General features: G+C 37.3%; 1 protein-coding gene and 1 pseudogene across 4 annotated transcripts in view; one reads left to right on the forward strand and one right to left on the reverse strand.

The window, feature by feature from the left end:
- The window catches only part of LRIG2 (leucine rich repeats and immunoglobulin like domains 2), a 63773-nt gene that overhangs the window by 20734 nt on the left and 21113 nt on the right, over positions 1-21926 (forward strand). For all 4 annotated transcript variants that reach the window (XM_011223681.3, XM_034654122.1, XM_034654123.1 and 1 more), the window contains 10 exons: positions 10134-10199; positions 12006-12080; positions 12240-12374; positions 13115-13258; positions 13366-13509; positions 14171-14314; positions 14521-14664; positions 17199-17279; positions 17991-18062; positions 18201-18269. In XM_011223681.3, the coding sequence (XP_011221983.1) occupies positions 10134-10199; positions 12006-12080; positions 12240-12374; positions 13115-13258; positions 13366-13509; positions 14171-14314; positions 14521-14664; positions 17199-17279; positions 17991-18062; positions 18201-18269 (1074 nt within the window). The remainder of the gene's footprint in view (positions 1-10133; positions 10200-12005; positions 12081-12239; positions 12375-13114; positions 13259-13365; positions 13510-14170; positions 14315-14520; positions 14665-17198; positions 17280-17990; positions 18063-18200; positions 18270-21926) is intronic.
- On the reverse strand, positions 7625-8736 carry LOC109489472 (annotated as a pseudogene).

Genomic DNA, 21926 nt, shown 5'->3' on the forward strand with positions numbered 1-21926 from the left:
ATGAAAGGGCATACTCATTTAAAAAAAGCAAAACAGAAATGTATTAAATAGAAATAAAAGCATCCATTTCTTCCTTTACCCTTTTATCCTACTGTCCTGTAGTACAAATAGGAATTAAAAAAAAATTATTTCAGTGAGAGAGAGAGAGAGTGTGCGTGCTCACATGTGGCATTATGGGGGGGGGGCAGAGGAAGAGGGAGAGAGAAACCTAAGTGGATTCCCCACTGAGTGCAGAGCCAGGTGCGAGGCTTGATCTCACGACGCTGAGACCAGACCCCCCAGTTGAAACCAAGAGTTAGATGCTCAACTGACGGTGCCAGCCAGGCGCCCCTGGAATTTTTTTTTTTTTTGAGAAAGCAAGAGCGAGCGTGCAGGGGAGGGGCAGAGAGAGAAGGAGAGAATCCCAAGCAGATTCCGTGTGTTGAGTGTAGAGCCCATGTGGGGCTCGATCGATCCCATGACCCCTGAGGTAATGACCCGAGCCAAAATCAAGAATCCAACGGTCAACCAACTGAGCCACCCAGGTGCCCTAGGAATTTACTTAATAGGAATCTCATCTTGAGAGTGAATAGAATTTAGTGGCATCTCGGTGCCAGTGAGGCTTTAGTTTAAGGTGATTCTGTAAACTCCAAGAGGGAGCATATAAACTCCAAAGATGTCTGTTTTGTTCAGGTCTGCTTAGTGTGTTGGGTGGCAAATGGTAGGTGTCAAGTCTTTGTTGACAGAGAGGTTTATTGTAGGGCAAGAAAAGGAAAAGAATTGAGAGAATCCAAACAGAGCATTCTCTGGCCACAGGCTTTGGGTTAATAGATATCTGGACGAGTGCAGTGGTTCTCAGTGCTGACTGCACATTTAGACTGTCACCTGGAGAGCTTTTACAGAATACCAATGCTTGGGCTCTACACTCCAGTGATTCTGATTTGATTAGTTTGGGGTGAGACCCCAGCATCAGTATGTTAAAGTTCCTTTATGACGCTTCAGCAGTGATGGAGAACCAACTGAGGCACAGAGCTGTTGCTTATTGAATGTTAATTGAGATATGCTTTGCTTAATTCTTTGAAAGTCCTTGATGCTTTTGAAGGACACATATTTTTACAGAGAATATTGTCCTTAAGTTTCATTATATTAAAAATATTTTGCATTTCTTGATACATGACATGTATAGTCAACACACGGATATTCAAAGACTTAACTTGTATATTAAGATAATCATTTCTTCCTGATGCTAGAAAATACATTTCCCTCATATTTGGTCCATGACATTTTATATGGTATATTTTATTTTTTAAAGGTCCTTCAATCCTAATGGAAGATGGGTGTTTAGCAGTAGAGAAAACACATCATATTAACAGCTTAGCAAAAATATTTTTGAAAAATATCTGAATTCATGCAGTATTTTCTTTTCCATGCCAAAGTAAGTGACTCAACTTGTTTATTCTGTAATATCCCAGTCATCAAAAGTGTTGAGATATTCAGCTGATGTATATAAAAAGCAATTTAATAACTACATCCTATCCAAATTATTAATTTCATGTTTGGGACAAAAACCAGAGGAACAGAATAGGTAATGCAACCTTTACTTTGCGTAAGCCTTTTTTTTTTTAAGTGTGTGTATTTTTTTTTTTTTAAAGATTTTATTTATTTGAGAGCGAGAGATTGAGAAAGAGCATCAGAGGGAAGAGGGTCAGAGGGAGAAGCAGACTCCCCGCTGAGCTGGGAGCCCGATGCGGCCTGGGACTCCAGGATCATGACCTGAGCTGAAGGCAGTTGCTTAACCAACTGAGCCACCCAGGCGCCCCAAGTGTGTGTATTCTTTACCTTTCTCCTTTCCTTGTCCTTTCCCAGCTTTTCCCCAAAGAAGAAATTAATGTTATTTGTAATGAACTTAACTGTAGGAGTAACTCACAATAACTAGTGATGATTAGCAGTTTTAAAGTGAAATCATAAATAGTGCAAATTAGTGAAGTGTGGTATAAACAAATTTGTAACAATACTTCTTTGGGTTCCTCTTACACATTTTTATTTTTTACATATCTGTTTTCAGAATCACTATTACGTATTGCTTACATAATCAGAATCTTGGCAGGTTGCTGCAGGAAAAGCATAACCAATCCTGAACATAAGTATGCTTATTTGAAGAGATATTAGACTTTGTGCCAAGTTAAACTATATTGATATTAAGGAATGATGGATTACATTAATAATGAGAAATCCAACTAATGCTTGGCTTTGATTAGACCTTCCTTTTCTACCAATAATGTAGATGATAAGATAGCTTGTTTTAATATCCATTCACTCCTAAAAATCTTTATAATGACTTAAATAAAATAGAAATAGTCTGATACAAAGACGTGGACCTAGCTGATATGTAGAAAATGCTTACTAATGATGATGGAAAATGCATAGCTTCCTGTATATTTTCATGTATAAGCAACAGCATTTGTTCTGCTATTGCTGAATTATTTTATTAGTATCCTATGGCTTTGTACTGCTTGCTAAAATTTCAACTCTGTTCACTCTTGAAATTTGAAGACCAGACACTAGGTTCTAAAATGGAACTTACTGTTTCATAAATCGGTCCAAAAACAGACTAGTCTGTTTGCATTTTCCAGTATCTTTCTGAGGTATATTACTGATTAGGAATATAAGAGAACCATCTACTTTTTTTTTTTTTTTCCCTTTTGTCCAGTTCGTAATTAACCTGATTTGGTCAACTCAGGGCATTATTCTGAAAACATTCTGTAGGAAGAATTCTAATCTCTTAGAAAAGTAGTTGAATTAAAATCTTTTCTAGTCACATTCTTAGTTGAAGGTAGATTTTATACGTGAGTTGATTTTTATTTTTAGACCATATTTTCCCGTGGTTAACTATTTAAACAGTACAGGAGCATATACAGTGGAAAAATCACAGTTCGTTTGTTCCACCTAAGGAAAACCCGCTGTTAACTGTTTCTTGGGTATACTTCTTGAAGTTCTACACACATCTATGTCTTTTCTTTTCCTTGAAATGCACACGTGTCTGTGCACACACAAAGCCATACTACGTACCATGCGTAAATTTTTATTCTTGGGGCGCCTGGGCAGCTTAGTCAGTTGAGCAACTGCCTTCAGCTCTGGTTGTGATCAGGGAGTCCCAGGATCGAACCTTGCATTGGGCTCCCTGCTCAGTGCGGAGTCTGCTTCTCCCTTTCTCTCTTCCCTGCTCCCCCCTCCCCCACCCCACTCATGCTCTCTCTCAAATAAATAAAACCTAAAAAAAATGTGTTAGTCTTTTTTTACTGGCTGTAGAGATTTCTGTTGTATGGAATGTTCATAAGTTATTTAAGTGATCCCATTTTAATAAACATTTAGATTTCTATTTATTTTTTGATTGTGCTATTCCAGTAAATTCCTGGTAGTTACCTCTTCATAATTATGTGACCGTATATAAAATAGATCCGTAGAGGTATCACTGGGTTATTCTAAAGCATCAAATCTTGTGATACAAATATATACTTCAGTAACTTGACCAGGTGTTTGGTAGATTGCCTTGTTATTGGAATCTGTCTCATAAAAGTGGAATTCATAAGCAATATGTAGTTTACTACTTTTAAGTAGTAATTAATTAAAGTTTTACCTTGGGAAGTGGGTTGTGTTTGCATATATAATAGATAAATACTCAGATAAAGTGACAGTGCTTGACCATCATTCTGTTTCAATCCAGTAATAACTTATTATATACATACTCATTTGTATGCTAAGCATTTGGTATATATTCTTTTAATCTCTTGAGCAGTTGAGTGAGATTGATAGGTACAGTGTTCTTATTTAATGTTAGAAGAGACTGAATATTAGAGAGGTTGACTGCTTTGCCCAAGGCCCCAGAACTGGCCACATGGAAACTATTCTTAAGTGTAACTGTACATTGAACACTACATCAAAAACTAATGATGTACTATATATTGGTTAATTGAATTTAAATAAAAAAATGTAACTGTAGAATTCATATTTCCTGTTTTGTCTTTGTATTCCTTCCAATGAAGCAATATTTTCAGTCATTAAGAACCCAGTGAAATATAGTGGAAGAAAATAAAACCTGCCTCTGATTCTTTTTTTTTTTTTAAAGATTTTATTTATCAGACAGAGAGAGAGACAGCCAGTGAGAGAGGGAACGCAAGCAGGGGGAGTGGGAGAGGAAGAAGCAGGCTCCCAGCAGAGCTGGGAGTTCGATGCGGGCTCCGGCTCAATCCCAAATCAAGCCCTGAGCCAAAGGCAGATGCTTAACGCCTGAGCCACCCAGGTGCCCCCTGCCTCTGATTCTTGAAGTGAATGCTGCCATCTTCCTACCACCTCCAGCTTTTTGGATTCAGATAAAAAGTGTTGTACAGTGTGTTACAAATAAGTAGAGTAAATGAAGGATAGAAGATTTAATTTGGAATCACATTGTGCTTCATGGTATAATAAAATCTCATTTATCCCAAAGATAATTTACCCAATATCTCTAGCCATCTCTCATTCAACCAAAAAACAAAAATGCTTCCAGGAAGCATTACTTCATAAAGGAGCTGCTCAGACTCTCACTCAGATCTCATTTACTCCTACTTGAGACAATTCAGGCGCTGGGATTTCCTAGCCTATGACAGTTGATTAGAAGCAACAAATTAGAAAAATTGCAGGTAGTATTGTTGCTGACAGTTCCAAGAAGGAATAGTTTTTGGTACAAAGCTGGTAGTGGTACAAGAAAATCAAACCTAAAAGACAGGATTTTAAGAGTTGTTTTGGAATCCTTGTCTTTAGTGTACTTCAGGAGTACTCAAGATCATCAACTTGTTTAAATCACAGTACTGTAATTCACTGTAATGATAATCCTGAGTAGTAGTATTTTTTTAAGATTTTTTTTAGAGAAAGAGAGACAGCATGAAGGTGGGTGGAAGGGCAGAGGGAGAAACAGACTCCCCACCGATCAGGGAGCCTGATGTGGGGCTCGATCTCAGGACCCCAGGATCATGACCTGAGCCAAAGGCAGACAGATGCTCAACCAACTCAGCCACCCAGGCACCCCCTGAGTATTATTTTTAAAAGTAAATTATGCTAGATACACTTTAATAAGACAGGGATTTCTTTCTTTTTTAAATTTTTAAAAAAGATTTTATTTATTAGAGAACGTATGTGTATGTGCGTGTGTGTACACGGTAGGGAGGAGCAAAGGGAGAGGGAGAAAGAGAATCTCCAGCAGACCCTGTGCTGAGCATGGAGACTGTTGTGGGGCTCGGTTCCATGATCCTGAGAGCATGACCTGAGCAGAAATCGAGTTGGCTGCTTAGCTGACTGAGCCACCCAGCTGTCCCTGAGCCTGCTTTTGTGAACAGAAATTCCTGACTTGGGTGCCTGGGTGGCTCAGTCGGTTAACCGGCCAACTCTTGATTTCAGTTCAGGTCATGATCTCGATTGTGAGATGGAGCCTCACACCAGGCTCCACATTCAGTGCAGGGTCTGGAGGTGATTCCCTCTCCCTCTGCCTCCCAATCCGCCTCCCCCCGCCCCCGCCCCTGCACTCACACTCTCTCTCTTTTTTTAAAAAAAAAAGGGCAAATTATGCTGGGTAAATATTTAAAGCACTGACATACCTGAACTGTTGGGTATAATATGTTCTTAAAAGTTTTGTGAAGGGCCCTTTTCAGTGAAGTGTTGGTATTGTTGAAGTTCACAACACAGTCTACTAGTGCTGCAGATTCTCAAAAACAAAAAAGATTGATGATGACTCAGAAGTGTACACATGTGACTAGGCAGAAGAAAACCTCTGCGTCTGTGTTGCTGTAGGACTTTTTTGCAATTAGCTTGCAGACCTTGATTCCCCTCCACAGAGTGTTGTGATAGCTCTGTACATTCTATAAATTATTTACACCCTGATGGTAGTAAATGACTACATTAATGGCACCTCTGGCTCCCCATGATATCAAGAACTTTAATAATTCATTACTTATTACAGCTATATCCCTGTAAATTAGCATGAGTGGGAGCGGGGTTTAGAACATTGAGATAAGGCCTTCTCTGAGATCTTTACTCTCCAAGCATCATATCCATAAATATTCAGATATTAGTGGTGTTTAAAAATAAAGATTATTGACTGTTACAAAGCTAGACTCTAGGTTTTATTTATCACGCATTCGATTGTTTCAAGTTTTTAAGTACATTTTAGGGATATTCAAGGTGAAAATATTTGAAAGACAGTTCTCCATTTCAGGACTTTTGCTTAAAAAAAAAAAACACACCAAAATCTGACCAGCATTAACTTATGCAGAATAAATGGAATTAATGGTTTGCCACTGGGAATGGTGAGAGACTTTAAGAAAGTATCCAGCTTTATTTATTTATTTGTTTATTTGTTTGTTTGTTTGACAGAACGAGAGCTAGAGAGGGAACACAAGCAGGGGGAGTGGGAGAGGGAGAGGCAAGCTCCCCGCTGAGCAGGGAGCCCAGTGCGGGGCTTGATCCCAGGACCCTGAGATCACAACCTTAGTCAAAGGCAGACACTTAACTGGCTGAGCCACCCAGGCGCCCCTTGAAGTACTTTAAAAAAAGAAATAGGAAGGGCATGGTTATGGAAAGCAAGGGTGTGTTTGTGCACTGCTGTATGCCCATGTCATGATTAAATTCCAGAGGGAAGTTTAGGTATAAAAGAATGTGCATACATTTCTAGGGAAGAGGGGGAATGGTTGAGTCAATGTTGAATCTATCTTTAGTTTTCCAGTGACTCCACCTGAGTACTTAAATGTTGCTTTCAAAAAAGAAAAAAGGTTACTAAGGTTGACAGTTTGTAACCCTAGTACTTCTTAGCATGGTGCTTGGCACGTGGTTCAATAAACGTTCATTGCATGAATAGTGATGATCAGATCAATCCATGTAATTTTAGATATCTGGCATTTTAATAAACAGCTATACAGATTTATACTATAGTAGTCTCCCTTCCCCCATATTCATGGGAGATACATTCCGAGACTCCCAGTGTATGCCTGGAGCTGTAAATAGCACTGAACCCTATATATACTATGTTTTTTTCTTATACATACCTATGATAAGGTTTAATTTATAAATTAGGCACCATGTAAGACATTAACAGCAATAATAAATAATTACAACCATATACTGTAATAGTTATATGAAAGTGGTTTCTCTCTCAAAGCACCTTACTGTACTGTACTCACCCTTCTTCTTGTGATGATGTGAAATGATAAAATGCCCCTATGATGAGATGAAGCAAAGTGAATGATGTAGGCATTGTGACCTAGCGTTCGCATCATCTGCTTCCAGAGCATAGTTGACTCTGAGCAATTGAAACCATAGAAAGCCCAACTGTGGATAAGGGGGAGTGGGGAAACTACCATAGTTGCTTTCTATGATAGTACTACTTTGGGAGTGTATTTTAGTTCACTGTTAAGTGTTTTAAAATCCCACCTAATGTGGATTTGTTGCAGAAGGGTCCAGAGAGCCTCATTATGGGGTTTTGACCTCTGAGACTTACATTATTGTTTTTTTGTCCATAATCAAAACTTTATTGAAAGTAGATTTTGGTAGATTAACTGGGATTACTAAAATGATTAGGCTTTCTGCAATATAACACGAATTCAGGAGGTTGCGTGGATCATTAGTGTTGCTTTCTTCTAAATGAAGAACACCCCTCTATGAATCTGGCCTTTTCTCCTGTTGGCTGGCACAACACTGTTGAACAGCCTACACAAATAACCACCATCTGAGCAGGGCTGAAAACCCTGGTAATCTTCTAGCAACCTGGACGTTCTACATCCATAAAATAGGAATGTGGGCTTTGAACTAGCTGTTTCTTTTTATGTTTTTCTTTTCCTCTTCCAAGGACGGGTATAGTAAATCTCTAGCCAAAAGCCTGTTGATCCTTTTGCGAGCAGCCCAGCCAGTCTGATCTCTAAGGCGACATCCCTAGTGAGCAGCACGTGATTGGGCTTGCAGCATCTGAGGCATATATTCTTAAGACAGCATTATCCTGTAGAGAGACTCCAAAGTATTTCCAGTATCCTTTGGGTTCCATCAAAAAGCCTTTAGAGGTTCTTCAAAGAGATAGAGAAAATCACTCTTTCCCAGTAGAGACACTGGACAGTTTTCACTGCTACTTAATACAAAGTAGTTTATACTATGTGTAAGTTGGGTTAACTTGACTGCGTTAGATTTCTTTAATAATAGTTTTCCTTTAAAAGTGATTATCTGGTTGTTGACATCCGTGAGAGAACTGTAGGAGATGAGTATGGTCAAGAGTTACATTGCCAGAGAGATTAGGGTTTGGGAAGGCATTGGAAGCACTGTTATGATTAAAATGAAAGCTCTTAATATGTAAAAGGGAAAAAAATTAAATTTTAGCTAGCATCAGATATGGAATTAAATCATACTATGCTAGCCTGCTACATAGATGATAGTTGCCAGACCAGCCACCTTGGAGCAGAGTATGGACTTCATCTAAGTTAAATTAGAAGAGCTGAATTTCTTCTTTAGTTGAAATGCCACAGTAAATATCTTTTCACTTGTATAAAATCCTGTGTTGTTTAGTTGCAAGTGTGAGTTGGATGAAAGTATCTGAATATAAGATTTTTATGTGGAGTAAATTCCTGTTTTTATCTCTAACATTTCCCAATGCATACCCTTAGTCATGTGTGTCCTTGAGCTGGTATCTGGTGCCAGGTACTTTGGCGTAAAGGTGTTAGAACTGTTGTGGAAAAGGAATGGTTTCATCTAGCCTTAGTTCTCTTATGGCGTAAATTAAGCTCCTAAATGAAAGTGGCTAAATTTTACAGATGCAGACATGAATCTAGCTGAGAACAAATTGTTCTGCTGTGATAGAGACATCATTCAGACCTGCATGCATCTGTCAACTGCCTGTGGTGGCACAGTGAGATAAAGTGATCCGTAATATTTCTCTAGTGTGTCCCTATTGCTAGCCATATTGTAATGTATAATACATCTCTTGGGCAGACAGCTTGTGTGGGCTGGATTCCACTTCAGCCTTGTAAGGATGCCAGGAAGCATCAAGGTGAATTTTTAAAGCCTATTTGAATATTTAGACTCATGACTAATTTCAGTGAAATCTCTGCTTTATCTAATAAACTACTTGCTAGAAGTGAGATGGAATTTCAAGTTCATGGCTTCCTCACTAATTAGCTGTATGACCTTGGATTGACAAATTATTAATCTCCCTGTTTCTGTTTTAGGCAAGGCAAGATTGTAAAAGTATTTGCCTCGTAAGGTTGTTGTGTGGATTTAGGCAGTTAATATGTATAAAGTACATAGAGGAGTGCCTGACGCTTAATAAATGTTAGCTGCCACCACCACCACCAGTCAGCATCATTAACATAATTTGGAGATGGATTTTTCTTCCCCGAAGCTAGATTGCTTTTTTTAGGAAGACCGAATCTCTGTTAAGGATATGGTTAGCCTCAGCTCTAATGTAGAAGCTCACTGTCTTGACTTGTGAAATCGGTCTTCTTTTATCTACTGCTAAAGTATAATGCAGTACATTACAATATTATAATATACTGTGCGATATGTTACTTTAAAAAGTATATTTTTCTTTCAAAAATATATAAAGTGTAGTCCATTACAATGAAAGTACAAGATAATCACTAAAAGGGATGAAAGAACTCTATATAATATTGCTGTGGAATGATCTACCAGATGTATTGTTAAGTGAAAAGACTAAGGGCAAATTAGTGTGTAAATTATTCTACCACTTTTGTGAAATTTGCTGGCGCATGCATAAAATAGCTGGCAGGCTGCACAAGAAATGGTGTATTTTCATTTGTTGCTGTTGGGGAGGGAAATCGTATGGCTGGTGACAGGGCAGGAGACTCATACTGTATTTCCTTTTATACTTTTTGATTATTGAACCATGTGAATACATGTGAATATATTCCCTAGTTAGTTTTAAAAAAACCTCATAAAAATGAACAAAAAGTAAAATAGCTATTTTGAAATCTAGATATTTATTCATCCTTTATAAACATTTCTTCTTTTTGTGTGTACTACTCAAATTCACATGTGATAGGGCTTTTAGATTATGTTTAGTTTTTTTTTTTTTTCTTTAAGTCTCTTTTCCAGCACTAAACTAAGAATGATCTTTTGTCCTCCATTAGAGATCTGAGTCATAATCGGTTGTCTAACTGGAACATCAGCTTGGAATCTCAAACATTACAAGAAGTGTAAGTTATTTTTATTTGTTTAAATTAAACTCTTAGAGGTGGATTTGATGAATTATGAATTTGAGGTTGTTCAATCCAGAAATGCTGTCAAAAAATTGATGGAAAAAATTTAAAAGACATTGTTTAAAAACCAAAACTGTTGTCTTTGGCTCTGCTATTATTACAGACTCTCTGGGCATTGCGCCATTAGGTTGGCGATTAGTTGCAAACTGTGTAGAAATATTATTCTATCTACTTTTCTTGAGATCAAGAGTAAGATTTTTTCCCCCTTTTCAGAGTAAATATGTTTTGCTTGTGTTTTGCCAGTTTCAGCCAGTGAAATTCTCTGTTGTGTAAACTTTTTTGTTTTAAAGATTTTATTTATTTATTTGACAGAGATAGAGACAGCCAGCGAGAGAGGGAACACAAGCAGGGGGAGTGGGAGAGGAAGAAGCAGGCTCCCAGCAGAGGAGCCTGATGTGGGGCTCGATCCCACAACGCGGGGATCACGCCCTGAGCCGAAGGCAGACGCTTAACCTCTGTGCCACCCAGGCGCCTCTGTTGTGTAAACTTTTTTATGTCTTGACTTGTGTAAGTTACAAGCATCATGTCTAAAGTAGAGTTACATGGGGGTGCTTGGGTGGCTCAGTTGGCTAAGCGTCTGACTCTTGATCTCAGGTAGCTGTCATTATCTATCCCCAGCATGGAGCCTACTTAAAAAAAAATAAGATTTACGTGAAATAGAGTATTTTTTGTATTGTCTGTAATGTGGTGGTTAATACAGTTCAATTTTCTACTTCACTGAAGTTTTTCCTTTAATAGCGAGATGTATTATTACGTGTTTGGAGGGAATTTTCTAAAATACTATTAATATCAGTTATTGCATTGTGATGTTTCTAGAGCCCTGTTTGCCTCTACATTAAAACGCCAGAACCTTCAGATTTAGTTTTCTTTTTAATTTCTTGCTGACAGGGTTAACTTCTTCATGCACTCATTGTCCTTGAATTCCCTCTATCTCTGCTCCAGATTGACTCGATTTCATCTGTTATGCACTGAATAAACAGTTGACAAGCTTATTTGGCTAAAAGAGTAGGCACCGAAGAAAGTCCTGAAAAATGCTTCAGTGGGAAATGCATGAGCTTTATGACATGGACTTTGTAACTTCGGATGGTTTCTTGGAGGCCTTTTACTTCTGGTTTCTTTTCTGTAGTCTAGGCTATTCAGGCTGTTCAGTGATTGAAAACCAGGTTAATGAAATGTGATTATATTAGATTTGCTACTAAAACATTGGAGACATTATGTTTAAAGAGCTACTAGGATCAGATGGTGACATGTCATGTCATCTGTAAAAATAATCATAGGCTCCATCTCTCAGGCAGATTCATCTGTGGACTCAAGCAACCCTCTCAACTTTGAATAACTTAAAAAATATGTGTGTGTGTATTTTAAAAATTTACTAAATTTATAATTTTTTATCTTATTTACTATAAATAAATATATAAAGAGCTATGGATAGGTTAATTATTCTTTAAGAAGGACTGAAATTAGCTGTCAGAAAAGTAACTAAACTATTCAGGAACCTTGCTGGGATTAAAAATACTTGATGTGCAAAAGTGATATCAGTCATAGATCTATATCATGAAAAAACATTTCTTATTAAAATCTTTAATTTCTCAGTATAATGCATTTAGTCTAATTCATTCTGAGCCATCTGCCATTTTCAAATTTGGCACCTATCCTAAAGAATAATTATTAGCCAGAAACCAGAACTCAAGAGGCAACATTTCCCCCTCTAAACTTTGAAATCTGTTTTTCCCCTTTGTCTAGGAAAATGAATTATAATGAGCTAACAGAAATCCCATATTTTGGAGAACCAACCTGTAATATTACTCTACTCTCATTGTAAGTAAATCAGATTTCAGATCTTTTAAATTATGAATAGTACATTTAAAAAAATTTTTTTGTTTTCAATACCCTTCTTCTCGATCCTAATTATTTAACATCCTCATGGCCTGGGGTGGGTCTCTGGCAGTAGCTTCATTACAATTCTTTTTTTTACAGAGTCCATAATATAATCCCAGAAATAAATGCAGAAGCGTTTCAGTTTTACCCTGCTCTTGAGAATTTAGATCTCAGTTCAAATATAATATCAGAAATCAAGACATCTTCATTTCCTCGAATGCAGCTTAAATACCTGTAAGTAGTTTAAACTAGATTTATTTTAAAGTGCATGTTTATTGATACTTATCTTCCCAGTAATGTCTGTTATTTATTGTGATTTTTGGTATGCTTATGTGAAACAAATCTGTGGTCGGTTTTTTTGGTTGTTGTTTTTTCTCTCCTATTTTCAGAAAACACTACGTATCCAGGGTAATTTTTGTTTGTTTGTTTGTTTTTTTTTTAAAGATTTTTTATTTTTACTTTTTTGAAGAGATAGAGACAGCCAGCGAGAGAGGGAACACAAGCAGGGGGAGTGGGAGAGGAAGAAGCAGGCTCATAGCGGAGGAGCCTGATGTGGGGCTCGATCCCATAACACCGGGATCACGCCCTGAGCCAAAGGCAGACGCTTAACCGCTGTGCCACCCAGGTGCCCCAAGGGTAATTTTTGAAGTTTAATTTTGGGTGTGTTTTGCTAACAGTTTTATAAAAAGTAAATAGGATTGGTTTTTTAATTAGTGGCTTATCCTATATAATGATAATCAGCATGTGTGCTAGTGTTTTACAGTTTACAAAGCATATTTATTTGTACTGTTTGAACCTAAATGAAGTAGGTATTATCCTTACTTTGTAGTTGAAGAAACAAAGCAGTTAAATGATTTGTAAAGTTGTGGATAGTTGCTGAGTGGTAGAGCTGGGGCTCACTCAGACTTTGGGTAGCTGTCAGGTGGTAGAAAGTTTTGTTTCACTAAATTTTTTTGTTATCTTGTTCATTTTAGGAATTTGAGTAATAATAGGATAACCATCTTGGAAGCTGGTTGCTTTGATAATTTATCTAGTTCCTTACTAGTGGTAAAGTTAAATAGGAACAGAATCAGCATGATTCCACCCAAGATTTTCAAGCTACCTCACCTCCAGTTCTTGTGAGTAACTAAATAGATGGATTTTAAGATTTTTTTTTTAAAAATTATTTTAATTATCATTAGAGCAAATTGGCAAATTTCTGACTGTAAAACTATTTTTGTTAAAGGGAGCTTAAAAGAAACAGGATTAAAGTGGTGGAAGGTCTGACATTCCAAGGGCTTGATTCGTTGAGATCTTTGAAGATGCAGCGGAATGGTATTAGCAAACTTAAGGATGGAGCTTTTTTTGGCTTGGATAACATGGAAGAATTGTAAGTACTATGAACTAGAATAAAATGTTAGGAGTATTGTTAGGAAAAGGGTCTTCCTGGGACTTGTTAGTGCCAAATGGCTGGGATAGTTGATTTAATTATACCCAAGTACATTAGTTTTTTCTCCCTTTTCTGATGTGAAATAAGTCTGTACAAAGCTCTTTAAGCTTTGTTATTGAACTGGTATTTTTTTCCCATCATTCTTACAAACATTCCATCTGAGGGCTCCTGGGTGGCTCAGTCAGTTAAGTGTCTGACTCTTGATCTCAGCTCAGGTCTTGATCTCAGGGTCGTGAGTTCAAGCTCCACGCTGGACTTCACACTGGACATGGAGCCTACTTTAAAAAAAAATTGTCTGAAAAGCTTATATTTTCTTAATGTTTGGAGCTGATGAAAATTATCCAAATTTACTGTGAACAGATATATCAAACTCCTTAGTGTGTTGATTTTATAGATCTGATGTTTTAGATGGTCTTACTACCTTCTAGCAATAAATTGTAAATAAAATATAAATATTTATTGAGTAGAATTTGTTGGCTTACTTGGATTGAGCAAAAGGATATGCCTCTCTGAGCAAGAACTAATGAAGAGTTTTGGAATCTTTTCATTGCAGTGCCTTGTTTTGAAACATATTTTCTCCTTTCTTTCTCTAATTCTGCAGAGAACTAGAGTATAATAACCTTACAGAAGTGAACAAGGGGTGGTTGTATGGCCTGCGAATGTTACAACAGCTCTATGTGAGCCAGAATGCTGTTGAAAGAATCAGCCCTGATGCATGGGAGTTCTGCCAAAGACTATCTGAACTGTGAGTGTTGGATGGCATTTCAGGGGAAGGTTGTGAGACTAGAGTAGGTTGGAATAAATCACTCTCATGAGCAATAATAAGATCTAACATCCCTCTTTATTAGAAGTTTGTTGAAAGCTCTTAATTTATCATATAAATAAAATGAGAGTAGGAAAGTTGAATTAAAATAAAACGAATTCCTTAGCTTCCATGTTTTCTGTTTTTAGTGATTTGTCCTATAACCAGTTGACTCGCCTGGATGAATCTGCCTTTTTGGGTCTGAGCTTACTAGAGAGACTGAATTTAGGGGACAACAGAGTCACTCACATTGCTGATGGTGTATTTAGATTTCTTTCCAATCTTCAGACACTGTAAGTACATCTGTCCTTTTTTTTGCTAATTTTTTTTAAGCAGCAAAGTAAATAGGGGCGCCTAGGTGCTCAGTTGATTAAGTATTCAACTTTGGGTCTGGTCATGATCTCAGGATCCTAGGATTGAGCCCTGCTTTGGGCTCCCTGCTCAGTGGGAGTCTACTTGTCCCTCTGCCCCTCCCCTTGCTCGTGCGTGCTCTCTCTTTCATATATAAATACAGTCTTTAAAAAAAAACAGTAAAGCAAGTTAAAACAGCTAATCAAGCTACACATTATGTTAATATTTTGCAGTGCTTTTTCTGTCGTATACCTTGGGGCAAGACAGTCTTACTTGTCTCTATCCCCACACATAAATCTTATTTATCTTTAGCCAGTTCAGTTTGTACTGTAATTCTGAATTTAATCAACTACACAACAAAGCATCTCTTATTGTGCCAGTTACTGTGGAATAAAACACAGTTGCTAGTCAAGAGTGCACATTTTCTTGTTCCTCTGACCTTGAACTACTACCAGAAAAACTACTTTTCATTCAGCAGGATACAGGATGTATAGTGGGAGCAGCTCTTGCAGGAGCACTGTTCATTGTCGCTAATTTGCTGCATGACTTTGAACAGAAAAAGCTTACAGTTACCAGTGATCAAATGTGTATTACGTGCTTTCAGAATACTAGGATATTACTGCTCTTTTCCATATCAGAAGGCTGAGGCTCAAAGAGTTTAAAATGATTGTTTAAAGTTACACAACTTGTATTCCCAGCTGGTCTTTCGTCCAAGTACTAACTAACCAGGCCAGACCCTGCTTAGTTTCAGAGATCAGACAAAATTGGGCATATTCAGGGTAAAGTCACATAGCTTGTAAATGTTTGAGCCAGAATTAGAACCGAAGTCTGTTTGACACTAAAGCTCATGTCTCATGTGTTCCTTACCATACTGCCAGATGAACAGAATCACTTAACCTTCCCTGGATGTCATTTTCCATGTGTTTTCATCCAGCAGAGGATGGACATAGGAGTAAATGGTTGCTACAGGCAATTTCAACTGTAAAGTTCTGGGGGTTTCTGTAAGTTGGATGTTTTACCCCTGTCATGAACTGTAATTGAATGAAGAGGTATTTTAATGAAATACAGTGATTTCATTCCTAGAGCAGAATAAGAGAAAAAGGCTAGTTAGTAGAATTTGTAGATTCTTAAGGTTCCTGAATAGGGGGCTTTTTGGTCATCAGGCTCAGAGTTGATAAATGGTCTCAGAAATAAGGCAAGCTCCCAACTTTGGGACCTAGACATCAGACAGAAAGAAAGCATGATAATTTTGTGAAAGTGTTATACCTGCACAAGTTTAATTTTTTTTTTTAGCTTAATGAGGTAGTTTTCCTTCAGATTTGGCCTTGAAAAATTAAAAGTGATTTTTTTTTCTTTTTTCTACATTATTAGAGGTGAACCTAGAAGAGTTCAAACCCAGGAACTTGCAGCAGATGTAGCTGTAACCTTTTGGCAATTCGAAGAATGGCAAGCAGGTTCTTTCAGTATACCACAGATTATTACTTCTAGTATTAAAGTTTAGGAAAGTAATTGCAGAAATAAATGATTGTCTAATGCCACAGAGATGGTTAAGGCAGAATTAGGATAAGATCTGAAAAATTCTGACTTTAGGGCAATACTTCCACCAGAGTATATACTTCTTACTCCATTTGGTCAGTGAGTTCTGTTTATGCTGTATTCTGCAGGAGGGGGAAAGTCTTGGAATGTTGAACTGTTTCAATGTTTATTCCTTAGTAAAATAAAATGAACCTGTTAGCTTTCACTTCAAGTAAAGATACAGCTAAGGGGGAAGAGTGATCTCCTATCTCCTTACTGTTACATAACTTAAAAAAAGAGTTTTGTGTTTTATTATGAGAGGCCTTAAGGAAGCAAAAGTGATTAAATATCTGTAACTGGTACTTCTTCCAGCAGGACACCGTGTGGTGCAATTGCATTTCCTCTGAGAACGCAGCAGTGGACTTAAAAGATCCATACTTTCCCTTTTAAAAATAACAGTGATCACGCTAGTGTGTGGGTATATCAGTCTTGCTTCCCGGGGGGCATGTTTAATTGCTGTCGAGCTGTGAAGCTTTATACTGACATTATTCTTTGTTAGCCATTTTAGGTTTAAGGGCCCATGGGAAGGCTTGGGTCACCCAGAAATCCCATTAGTCTAAAATCACATTTGTAAGCCATATCCCCTGCGTCTTGAAATCCTGCTTTTTGCAGGACCCTGACTATAATTTTTAATATGCTAACAAAATTAGGGGCTATTAGGAAGATTAATACTCTTAGCAGGTTGCTTAATTTATTTATCAAGGCCAGCTTAATCCTTTGCTTACGAGAATCACTTCTTACTTGCTTATTGCAGATATTCTCTAAAAAGAAGAGGGGAGTCTTCATCATAAATAACTGATAAAATAAGGATGAAAATTAGCATTGCCCTGTCAGGATGATGCCCAGTGCCATCATGGTCATGTTGACTAACATAACTTGTCTTTCTCTGACATTTTTGTAGAAACTTAAGAAACAATGAAATTTCATGGGCCATAGAAGATGCTAGTGAAGCTTTTGCTGGACTCACAAGTCTTACTAAATTGTATGTATTTATAATGTTTATGTATGCCTATATAAGAACCAATTGTAAATGTGATTGGATTATGTCTTTGTGCTAGGGCTGGAAAGTCAGCCTTTGACTCATCCACTAAAGGAAGAAGCTTTTTGTTTATTAAGGTTTTTGTTTATCAGTGGCTTTAAATTTTATTTATTTGTTTATTTAGTGGTGGAATACTTTCTATTGAAAGGGCTTTCCTGTGGGCCCTCGAAGAGGTTATTCATAGAACTAGAATTTCGATTCACATAAAAGAAATGCACTGAGAAACCAAAGTTGAACCAGTATTGTTTTTAATTATAAGATATTTATGGGTAATTTATCAAGAAAGAGGAATTCTCTCGAGTAAGATTTTAGATCTTCTCTCCTGAGAATTTCTCCACAGCTTCACATTGCCTGAATTTCTTTGACCTGATCTTTTGCTAAGAAGGAAGAGATTGGGACTCTAATCCCGTTTCTCATATGAAGTCTAGCAGTGAATCACCGGTTCGCCTGGCAGTTCACAGGCACCTTGTTGAGCTCCAGCCTCTTAATAGAGACCTTCATTCTGTGCTTTGCATTGGTTGGTAATAAAGGTTCACAGCATTCTTAAAAATTCATGTTAAACTTATTTTCACTTTTTATAGGTAAATGTTTGATTTAATGAATTAAATTTTGCTTAGTGGAGAGCTTTATTAGAAAGGTCTGTTTGTGTTTCAGAATCTTACAAGGAAATCAAATTAAATCAATTACAAAGAAAGCATTCATTGGTCTTGAATCCCTTGAGCATCTGTAAGTATTTTGCATCCATTTTGCTCAGTATATAAATAATCTTTGCTATTAGCAGAGGTTCTCATGACCATTTAAAGTGTTTATATAATTTAATTGTAGAAATGGTGACCGGTAATGTTTCATTTCTCTTCATTTCAGAGATTTGAACAACAATGCTATAATGTCTATCCAAGAAAATGCTTTTTCTCAGACTCGCTTGAAAGAACTGTACGTAACTTGTCTTTTTGTCACCAATCATTAGATCGTTATTAATGCTTGTGCTTAAAGTGTGATAAATGTGACCCATGTATTTCCAAAAACACACAATTTAGGCAGGAAAAAAAAAGTGTTAATATTCAGTTATTTTAGTGGCTGGATATAATTTTAAAATAACCCAAGATTGAAAAGCCTGGAGTTTGTGGCACCAAGACCTTCTGTTTTGCCTGTGCTTATAGTTAAAGAGACCTTAGCACAGCTCCTTGTGCTTTAGTTATATCCTCCTGTGTCCCCCCCCCCATTTATTTTTGGATTATTGAAAAAATGTGTTCCCAGTCCCCTTATGGTGGGAACCTTAGGGTGGATTACAGTTAAGGTATTAGGTAATTTGTTGGACATAATCCAGCACTTTCAGTATAATGGTTAGAGAGAATGTCTCTAATCTGTTTTTTCAAACTACTAAAATGCTCAAACACTGTTAAATAGTTGTAATAGAAAAACACATTTTTTTTTANCTAATCTGTTTTTTCAAACTACTAAAATGCTCAAACACTGTTAAATAGTTGTAATAGAAAAACACATTTTTTTTAAAAGATTTATTTATTTCTTTATTTATTTATTTATTTATTTATTTGACAGAGAGACAGCCAGCGAGAGAGGGAACACGCAGGGGGAGTGGGAGAGGAAGAAGCAGGCTCATAGCGGAGGAGCCTGATGTGGGGCTCGATCCTAGAACGCTGGGATCATGCCCTGAGCCAAAGGCAGACACTTAATGACTGTGCTACCCAGGCGCCACAGAAAAACACATATTATTTTATACCCTTTTTCATTAATGATTTTCTAAAACTTGGTTTAAGAGATTTCCCAGGGGAGGGGAGGCTAGTTGGGCATTAGCATTAATTTTAAACTCTGGTGATTTGAATATTGATCCAGTGTTAAGAATCAGTGGACTAAAACAATTGATGTCGCCTTGCTTTAAAGCCACTCAAAGGAAGTACTGTGGACCAGAACTGGTTCATGACAAGATAAGGATAGAAATTCATAGTAAGCGTTTAGAAAGTTTTTGAAAATTTGACATTACTGTGACACTTTTGTTGAATTTTACAGAAGTATTAATCTACAACAGATTGGAAATTTATAAGACTGGTCCTTCATCACAGGTAGTTTGAGAGGCACTGCAAGTGTGTGTGGGTTCAAACTGTCTAGATTTCAGATTTCTGCTCCATTCTTTACAACTATGTGACATTGGGAAAATTTAATCTAAGACTCAGTTGCCATTCTCAGAGTGGGAGTTGTACCTCCCTCAGAGTTATGTGAGGATAAAATGATATAGTTTGTTTATTCAAGAGATATTTATTGTCATCTGCTATGTAGGGTACTTACGTCCTAGATGTTAAAAACACAGTAGTGAACAAGACAAAATCTCTATCCTCATAGCACATTACAATAAATTCTAGTAAGAAAAATCAAAGAAAAAATCAGTAGATATATAACATCTCATCAGGTAATAAGGGTTCTGAAGGAGAATAAAGGTGGGTCACAGGTCTGGAGAGTGATTGGGATTGCTATTTTGGATAAAGTAGTGAGGGAAGGCTTTTTTTATTTTTATTTTTTTTAAGATAATAGCATTTAAGTCAGGACATTAGTGAGTGGCATTGAATACTGAGTAAAGAGCATTCCAGGCACAGAAAACAAACAGCAAGTGAAAAGGTCCTGAGGTAGGAGCTTGCTTCTTACACTTGAAGAATAGTGAAAACACCAGTGTGGCTGGAAGAGAGCAAGAGGAAGAGTGGTAGGAGGTGAGGTCAGAGAGTTAAGCAGGAACCAGACCACCTAGGGCCCGATGAGTCATGAGGACTTTGGGGTTTTTTTTTTTCCTCTAAGTACATTAGGAAACTTTGGAAGGTTTTGAGAAGGTGCTCAGCACAGAGCCTGACACATAGTGAAAGTTGAATAACTAATATTAATAAAATAAAAATGTTAATGGAAATCATGATTAGTTATTTTCTACCAGACTTTTAAGTGGCTTTTTTTTTTTTTGTCAGCATATTTTGAGTTATTTCTCCTAGGCTTAACTTTTTTTTTTTTTTTAAATTTAAATTCAGCTAATTAACATAAAATAATGCATTATTGGTTTCGGAGGTAGAGGTCAGTGATTCATCAGTCTTATATAATACCTACTGCTCATTACATCACATATCCTTCTTAATGTCCAGTACCCAGTTACCTTATCCCTCTACCCCATCCTCTCCAGCAACCCTCACTTTAACTTTTAAGGGCACAGCCTAGTGCATATTAGTATTACCTTTTTTTGCCCATGATAATTTGAGGGCCACCAATAAATTTTTAACTCTTGTTATGAGAGCTAAGTGTAAAATGTAATTTAGGTAGTAGATGAAAGCAAATAGTGTAGTTTCAGTCTTCAGTCATTTGGTAATTTTTGAGAACTGGTTTGAACAAACTGCTAATGGAGGAAACTCTAACACACCTTTTTTACTGAGAAATTTTGGTTGCTTTTGGTTTACTTTAAGTCATATTTACAATACTGTTACATCAAGATTTATTAAGATATATCTTTATGCTTTGTGGTATCCTTCACAGTGCTTTGCATAACTATTGAGGGGAGATGGGAAAGTCGTATGTAAATTAAGAAATATGTTGCATTAAACTTATGTAGTCATGGTAGAAACATTAGAAAACATAAAGCAAGAAGGAGAGCAAGTCCTCAGATCCCACTACTCAGAAACAACCACTGTTAATGTTTTGGTGTATGTCTGTCCACACACGTTTTGAGGGAATGCAGGGTATTCGGTGACAACCTTGGGGGCAGGTTGGTTAGCATGTGAGGGTGGAAGGATGCAGAAGAAACAGAAATAAAGGGAAGTAATGTGACTTCAGTGGTATCTGTGTCCAGGCACTGTGCTAAATGCTTTATTTAAATTTTTTTTGAGGTAGGCATTCTCAAACCCATTTTCCAGAAATAGAAACTGAGATTTTGGAGACATTAAGTACTTTGACTAAGGTCGGTAGCAGAATCAGGATTAAGTCTAGATCTTATGAGTCCAGTTTATACCTGAGAAACTATAAATCAGACCACGTATCTCCTCTATTCTTAACCTTCCAGTGGCTTCCTTCACACATAAAGAGAAAATACCTCAAGTTCTTTTCTTAGTTTGTAAAGCACCTGCATGGCCTGGTCTTCCTTGCCCAGCTCCCTAACCTCATTCCTGTCACTGTCCCCTCCCTCACTGTGCTCAGTGGCCTCACTGCTTTTCCTCAAGCACACTGGGCATGTCTGCCTCAACGCTTTTGCATGCAGTTTCTTGTGTATGCGACACTCTTATCTCAGGTCTTTGTGGGATTTGCTCTCTCACTTCTTTCAGGTCTTTGCCCAAATGCCATCTCTTCAAAGAATCTTTCCCTGACCGCTTTATCTAAATTGGTAGCTGCCTTCTCTGTATCTTTGCCTAGCTTTGTTTTTCTTGATAGCACTGATTGTTCATTGCCTTTATTTGTTTATTGCTTGGCTCTGATGAATACTTAAGTTCTGGGAGGCCTGTTCCCTCACAGCATAGAGCAATGCCTCACGTATTAGTAGGCTCAAATATTTGTCTATCAACGAGTGAATATGACTTAAGAATTCTTAAATGCAGGGGCGCCTGGGTGGCA

The sequence above is a fragment of the Ailuropoda melanoleuca genome, chromosome 2 (genome assembly GCF_002007445.2).
Source record: "Ailuropoda melanoleuca isolate Jingjing chromosome 2, ASM200744v2, whole genome shotgun sequence".
Classification (NCBI taxonomy): domain Eukaryota; kingdom Metazoa; phylum Chordata; class Mammalia; order Carnivora; family Ursidae; genus Ailuropoda; species Ailuropoda melanoleuca.